Raw genomic sequence first — 7,338 nt, forward strand, 5'->3', positions numbered from 1 at the left:
AGGGAGAGGGAGAGAGAGAGATAGAAACATCAACGATAAGAGAGAATCATTGATCGGCTGCCTCCTGCATGCCCCGCATTGGGGATCGAGCCTGCAACCCAGACATGTGCCCTGACTGGGAATCAAACCATGACCTCCTGAAAGGCCCCCGTTCAACCACTGAACCACACCAGCCAATTTTTTTTTTTTTTATTGAGGTGGATACTAGTATCAATTCCATGTTAGAGATGAGAAATCTGAAGCTCAGAGAGGTTAATCCTCATGCCCAAGGTTGCAGAGCTTGGAGGTGGTGGGATTTGAATCTAGGTCTGACCAGTTCCAAAGCCCATGTTCTTTCCTGAGAGAGGCTGTTTTGTTCTCATGTGAACTTTCCTTCCCCCTCCCCTGTTATCAGCAGGCCATTTGATGCCACCTGTGTAGCCACATGAGGGAACTCTGGCTACACAGGTAGCGTTGTGTAGAACTCTGGGTCCTGTCATTGGCTGTCATTCCCCCTTTTGCAGTGGGGGTGGGACCTTGGCCTTGGACCGTGGGAAACCTGGACTTCCACCACCTGTTCCAGAAATGGGGCCCAGTCCAGTCCCCCATCAACCTTCTGCCCTATATTAGAGTCCCGGCTCTGGGCCCCTGTCTTATCATCTCAAAACACACGATGCTCCGGCTGCTGAGTTCCCTCCTCTTGGTGGCCCTCGGTAAGACCCCAGCCTGTGTTTGTGTTACACTGGGTCAGGAGCCCTTGAAGTCTGCCCCCTGCCCTGAATCTCATGAACCCAGCACGTATAGGAGGGGGTCTTCAGCTTGTACTAGGGCATGCTTGAGGGGGCTTTCAGCCTGGTACTTGAGCAGGACAATGGAGGGGAAGCCATGGGTGGACCAGTTTAGGAGAAAGACCCAAAGGGCTATGGTGGGAATCCTCAATGGGGGCAGCAAACAGTCTAACGGTGAAAAGTTTGGGCTCTGTGGTTAGACTGATTAGGTTGGAAATACTGCTCCTCTGCTTAACCCTCCAACTCTCCTCTCACACTCCTCCTACCCGCTCCATAGTCTATGGTCTAACCTTTCCCTGGTCGCTCTGACACACTGCATTCAGCTCAGGGCCACCTCCTTTAGGACGCCTTCCTTGACTGACAGTAATAGCTATCACTTCTCAAAGGCTCTTGGGCTCTAGGCACTGTTCTAAGGGCACTAAACCCTTCGGTGTTGCCAGGGGAAGAGGCCACGTGTTCATCTCTATCCCTGGACTCCTGGCTGGGACTCTGCTGTAGTCCAAATGCTCACAGTTCACATGCAAGGCTACTGAGGTCCAGAGAGGGGAAGGGGCTTGTGTGGGGTCACATAGCCAGTTTGTGGCCCAGCTGGTTCTGGGACCCAGAATTCTTCTTAGCTTCTGGGGACCTTCTAGCTGATTAACACCTCTACTCTCCCTTCCAGCCTCGGGCTGTGGCCGACCTTCTTACCACCCTTCCACCCGGGTGGTCAATGGTGAGGATGCGGTCCCCTACAGCTGGCCCTGGCAGGTAAGAGCAATACCCATGCACTGTTTCCTGCCATAGGCTCTGTACCCTGTGCTCTGACTGCAAGGCATCTAGTCTTAACCCCATGGCTTTGCTTCTGGTAGTCACTTCAGCTCCCAAAGGCCAGAACACCCTTGGACAATCTGTGTGGAAGTTTTGCCCATTCAACCTGTAACCCTCGCCAGGATGTTTGCAAGTTAAACGTGGAATCTGGAGAGGGCAATGTTTAACCCAATGGTTGGTGTACTAAGCAGAATGTCAGGCTCTACATATAGGGAGGGAGATTTCTGGGGACTCATTGCTGGACTCCTTGAATTGTATAAAAGAGCTAAATGTCACCCTGCTTCTGTGGCTCAGTTAGCTGACTGTCCACCCATGCACAGAGAGGTCACCAGTTCAAGTCACTGGTTCAATTCCCAGTCGGGGCACAGTCTACATTCCCATTTGGGGCATATGCCTGGTTGCGGGTTTGATCCCTGGTAGGGGATGTGTAGGAGACAACTGATCACATCAATGTTTCTCTCTCCCTCTCCCTTCCTCTATCTCTAAAATTCAATAAACTAGTCTTTAAACAATTTTTTTTTTAAATTCAGTGGCTCAATAGCCATGTGTGGTTAGTGGCTACCATATTGGACAGCCAAAATATAGAACATTTCCATCACCACAGAAACTCCTATTGGATAGCACTGGTTTATAGCAGGAGTCAGCAACCTTATTCTGTAAGGGACCAGAGAGTGAATATTTTAGCCTTTGTCGGCCATATAGTTTTCATTGCAATGACTTCGCTCTGCCATTGTAGCATGAAAGCATATATGATACATAAATGAGTGAGTATGACTCTTTCCCAATAATCTTATGTACAAAAATAGACCATAAGCCCAATTGGGTCCAGGAGCTATGACTTGCCAACCCCTGGTTTAGTAAGAGCTTTTGAAAATCTGAATGTGGGAAATAAGAAGAGAGGCAAAGAACTTGAGATGGGTTGTGCCTCAGAGGGCCCAAGAAAGGGCCTTAAAAGAACTGAGGTTCAGAAGAACTGGGTGCCTTATAGAACAGAGGACCTGGGGCTCTTGAGACAGAAAATTAGAGGGCAGAGAACATGGAGGTCCCCAGGGAGATCAGAGGGCTGGGAGTTGGAAGAGCTTTTGGACAGAGCGAGTGGGATTCTAGTGGAAAAGTGACAGGGCCAGCATGAGCAGCTGCATAGGTTGGGCACTGCGTCTTTCTAGAGGGCACCGTTCTTTTCTGCAGGCATGATGCCCTCTAGAGTTGTACAGTGCACGTACACAGCCAGGGGTAGCAACCCTCCTTGTGGGGTCCAAACCATTCAGGCTTCTCCCTCCTTGGCCCCCAGATCTCCCTGCAGTATGAGAAGAATGGAGCCTTTCACCACACCTGTGGTGGCACCCTCATCGCCCCCGACTGGGTCATGACTGCAGGCCACTGCATCTCGTGAGTTCTCTCACTTGCCCCATCCCTGCATATGACCCTGGCAGGCCAGGGTGGTGGGTGGCTGTGGAAGGGACGGAGGGAGGGAGGCCAATCAGGCCTGGACTGACCTTACCTCCACTGGCAGGAGCTCCATGACCTACCAGGTGGTGTTGGGAGAGTATGACCGGGCTGAGGATGAGGGCCCCGAGCAGGTGATCCCCATTAACTCTGAGGATCTCTTCGTGCACCCACTCTGGAACCCCAACTGCGTGGCCTGTGGGTAAGTGAATTCTCAGGCCTGGGACCTAGGGGCTCCTCTACTCCTCCCTCCATCACCCAAAGCCAATTCTGGGTCCAGCAAGCTGTGCCCAGGTCCACATGCTGAGGGTCGGAGCCAGCAGAGCCTTTAAGGACCATCGACACCAAACCTCTCTCCCTAAGTAGGGGACAGCAGGGCCCAAGGAGGGACAGGAACTCCCCCAAGGCCACTTGGCTGGTTGGCCCAGGATTCCTCTAGAACCCAGTCTCCAAATCCAAAAGTTCCTCCATTCAGCAGCTATCACCCAGTGCATCTTGGGCAAAAGGAGAAGCACTGGACTAAGAGTTAGGCTCCAGCACTAAGTCGCTGTGCGGCCTGGGCAAGTCACTGCCCTTCTCGGGCCTCAGTTTTACCACTTGCCAAGGTGAATTCTGTGCTTCCTGGGTGGTTATGAAGGTCAAGGAGGCAATCACTGGGTGAGGACACAAGGCCCTCAACCATATGCAAAACTGTGTGTCTGGATGGTTTAGTATTTTTGGTGGGAAGGTCAAAGAAGAGTGCAGAACCCCTAAAAGTGAAGGACAAGAATGAGGGGCCATGATGATCAGGACTTTGACCTGTCTCACAGGGCTCCTGGAGTAAGTGGAGAGAAAAATCAGACCCAGGTGAAGTGAGTTGAGTGACAAGCAGGTGGATGAAGACCAAGAGCAGGGGGTCTCAAAGGGTGGTCCCCAGGCCAGCAGCATCAGCATCCCCTGGAAACTTGTTAGAAATGTGCATTTTTGAGCCCCTCCCAGACCCCCTGCATCAGAAACTCTAGGGAGGGGCCCAGCAACCTGTGTTTTAACAAGCCTTCCTGGTGATTCTGATGCAGCTGAAGTGTGGGAACCACGGGGGTAAAAGCTGAGGACAGCTGTGAAGGTCAGGGGTGAGCAGGGAGCTGAAGGGGTCTGTAGGGAAAAGGAGCGGATGTAGTCAGAATGTGGAATATCCGGAGCGAGGGCTGGGAGGTGGGGCTTGGTCTGGGGGATAACCAGGCTCCCATGACTCTTCCCTCCTCCCCAGCAATGACATCGCCCTCATCAAGCTGTCGCGCCCCGCCAAGCTGGGAGACTCAGTCCAGCTCGCCTGCCTCCCTCCTGCCGATGAAATCCTGCCCAACGAGGCACCCTGCTACATCAGTGGCTGGGGCCGACTCTACAGTACGTGCTGGCCCTCACCCAGCCACAGGGACAGTGGGCAGAAAGGCAGGGCCTGGGAACAGAGGTTGAGGTCAACACCTGGACCAGTCCTTGCACTTTTCCCCATTCCTCCTCCAGCAGCAGCCTTTCCCCCTCTCCTCCCGAACACGAATATGCTCGATTGAACATTTTTAGTGAGTGCCAGGTGCCGGGGATGCGGGTAGACAAAGTGGACAGGACTCTATAACCTGGTGGGAAGAGAGTCCCCATCTTCCCCATCAGAACCTCCACCCCACACTGAGGCTCCCAGCCCTGACTCCCAGACCCCAGCCTAAGCCCTGCATCCCAAGACCCCTCACTCAGCGCTCTCTACCCCCACAGCTGGTGGGCCACTCCCTGACAAGCTGCAGCAAGCCCTGCTGCCCGTGGTGGAACATGAGCGCTGCTCCAAGTGGGACTGGTGGGGCAGCTCCGTGAAGAAGACCATGGTGTGTGCCGGTGGGGACATCCGCTCCGGATGCAACGTGAGTCAGCTCCCTGGGCTACAGCCACTCAGCTGGGCGGCCAGGGCCCTGGGGTACCACGTTGGCCTGGAAGGTGCAGGAGGAATCTTGCCTGCTCGCCCCATTCAGCCTCCAGGCCAGCAGGTCTGAGAGGAAGTTAGGTAGTTCAGACACACATTCCCAGCCCGGTGTCATGACCTTTGGGTTCTAGTCCTAGTCACACACTGCCTTGACCTGGGCAAGTCCCTGGTCCTAGGCTTCCCCATCAACACAACAAGAGATATTGACTTCTAAAAGTCATCTTCGACTCTGTTGTCCTGAAGTTATAATTAAACAAAACTATTATTGTATTAGAAGAGTGTATAAAAAGGAAAAAAATAAGAAGTGAGTATGAGCAATCACATTAATAGTGAACTGTGGTACTAATAATGGGAACGACCATTTATTAACTACTTCCTTTCTACTAGGCATTGTGCTAAGATCATACATCTATCATCTCATTTAATTCTCACAAAATCCCATAAGACCGATACTATTCCTCATCACAAAGAGCAAACTGAGGTTCAGACAGGCCAAGTAATACAAGGTTTCTCAAAATCCCCAAAGTCAGAATTGATTCCTTACAGCTCAGACATGGCTCAGCACCCCCTCGCCCTGCTCTCTACCATTCCAGGGTGACTCTGGAGGACCCCTCAGCTGCCCCGCTGCAGATGGCTCCTGGCAGGTCCATGGTGTGACCAGCTTCGTTTCTGCCTTCGGCTGCAACACCCGCAAGAAGCCCACTGTGTTCACGCGTGTCTCAGCCTTTAACGACTGGATCCAGGAGGTGAGCAGGCAGATGAGAGGTGCCCAGGGGAGGAGAGCAGGGGGGTCAGAACAGCAGATCCTGAGGAGGGCCTCAGAGGATCCTAGTCAAGGGGTCCTTGGTGACATTCCAGAGGGCTGGGGGATGTTTTCTGCTACAGTGTGGCCCCAAGAACTTCAATAGCTTCTGGGTGGAGCTTTGAACTGCTGAACGTTCTTATTTCAGCGAGTGGTTATAAAGTGCCTCATCTGTGCAGGTCTTTTCTTTGTGCAAGCATTGCCTCGTGAGTGGACAGATGATTAAGTAAACAGTAATGATGAGCTGTGATTCAAGAAGCTCAGGCCCCAGTGACAGTGCAAATATCACCTGGGGTTGAATGGTGAGAGGGATTAATAATGTTTGTGATAGTAATAGCCACCATGTAGAAACTACTTAAGTATTTACCAGGCACTGTAATAAGCACCTTAGTTAATAGTTTAATGAAAAAAAAACCTAGGAGGTGACTACTATGATTACCCCCATTATACAGATGAAGAAACTGAGGCTCAGAGAGGTCAAGTCACCCTCCCAGGGTCACATAGCTAATGAATGACGTGCCTGGGCGTTTAACCCAGTTCCATCTGGCTTCAGAACCTGTGCTCCTAACTAGACTACTCTGTGTCTCCCCCGCCCCCTTGTTTTTCCAGACCATGGCAAGCCACTAGAACCAAGGCCTGGGTGGCAGTACGGATCCACACGCTTTGCAAAAAAAAAAATAATAAAGATCTCTCAGAAAATCCCAGCTCCAGGCTTGCTTCCTTCTGTAACTCACCTCTTCCCCTTCAGCCCTTTCCCAAAATGGTAGGTCTGCTATGTAGAGACAAGACCATATCCAACTTTGTCATATGAAGATGAGGAAAAAATGAGACCCAGAGAGAAGAAGGAAGTTGCTACAGGGTGACCAACATCCCAGCTTGCCTGGAAGTGACAGGGATCCCAGGACACAGGACGTTCAGTGCTGAAACTGGGAGAGCTGGTCACCCTACATAGCCACACGTTATCACTGTTTTTTCTTTCTTTTTTTTAAAAAAAAAAAAAGATATATTTTTATTGATTTTTTACAGAGAGGAAGGGAGAGGGATAGAGAGTTAGAAACGTCAATGAGAGAGAAACATCGATCAGCTGCCTCCTGCACACCTCCTACTGGGGATGTGCCCACAACCAAGGTACATGCCCTTGACCAGAATCGAACCTGGGACCTTTCAGTTTGCAGGCCGACGCTCTATCCACTGAGCCAAACCGGTTTCAGCTATCACTGGTTTTTCAATGCAGAAAACATAGTAGAACCCGCAGAAAAACTGACTTTGCCAGCTCCTTGGGAGACTCATGCTGGAGTGGGAGGGGCCATGCTTTTTCTGCTTCCACTGATAGGCTGGGGAAGGAGGACTACAGTCCTTCATTCATTCAACAGCATTCATTCCATGTTCCAGAAGAGGGCTCAGCGGGGGAAGATGACATGGTTCCTGCCCTGAAATAGCTCATTATTTAGATAGAAATAAGTGTATCAGAATCATCCATCAGAACACTTACTAGCACCTTCTTTGTGTAAATTTCAGGGCTGGGACTATAGAGGTGAGTAGGACCATGTCGGGAAAGCCCTTGCTGG

At 51.4% G+C, this 7,338-nt stretch overlaps 1 protein-coding gene across 1 annotated transcript; it reads left to right on the forward strand.

Moving 5' to 3' along the window:
* Positions 1–640: 640 nt before the first annotated feature.
* On the forward strand, positions 641–6,473 carry CELA3B (chymotrypsin like elastase 3B). Its single transcript, XM_080654804.1, has 8 exons — positions 641–692; positions 1,432–1,517; positions 2,869–2,966; positions 3,091–3,225; positions 4,270–4,406; positions 4,767–4,909; positions 5,562–5,714; positions 6,380–6,473. Exons 1-8 carry the CDS (start codon positions 653–655, stop codon positions 6,395–6,397), a joined length of 810 nt encoding a protein of 269 aa, XP_080510930.1. The 5' UTR covers positions 641–652; the 3' UTR covers positions 6,398–6,473.
* The last annotated feature ends 865 nt before the right edge of the window (positions 6,474–7,338 follow it).

This window comes from Plecotus auritus, assembly GCF_963455305.1.
Source record: "Plecotus auritus genome assembly, chromosome: 2".
Lineage (NCBI taxonomy): Eukaryota > Metazoa > Chordata > Mammalia > Chiroptera > Vespertilionidae > Plecotus > Plecotus auritus.

Coding starts and splice junctions, on each gene's coding strand:
- CELA3B (XM_080654804.1), top strand. CDS start 653: ATGCTCCGGCTGCTGAGTTCCCTCCTCTTGGTGGCCCTCG. Junction 1,518..2,868: donor CCTACAGCTGGCCCTGGCAG/GTAAGAGCAATA, acceptor CTTGGCCCCCAG/ATCTCCCTGCAGTATGAGAA. Junction 4,910..5,561: donor ACATCCGCTCCGGATGCAAC/GTGAGTCAGCTC, acceptor CTACCATTCCAG/GGTGACTCTGGAGGACCCCT.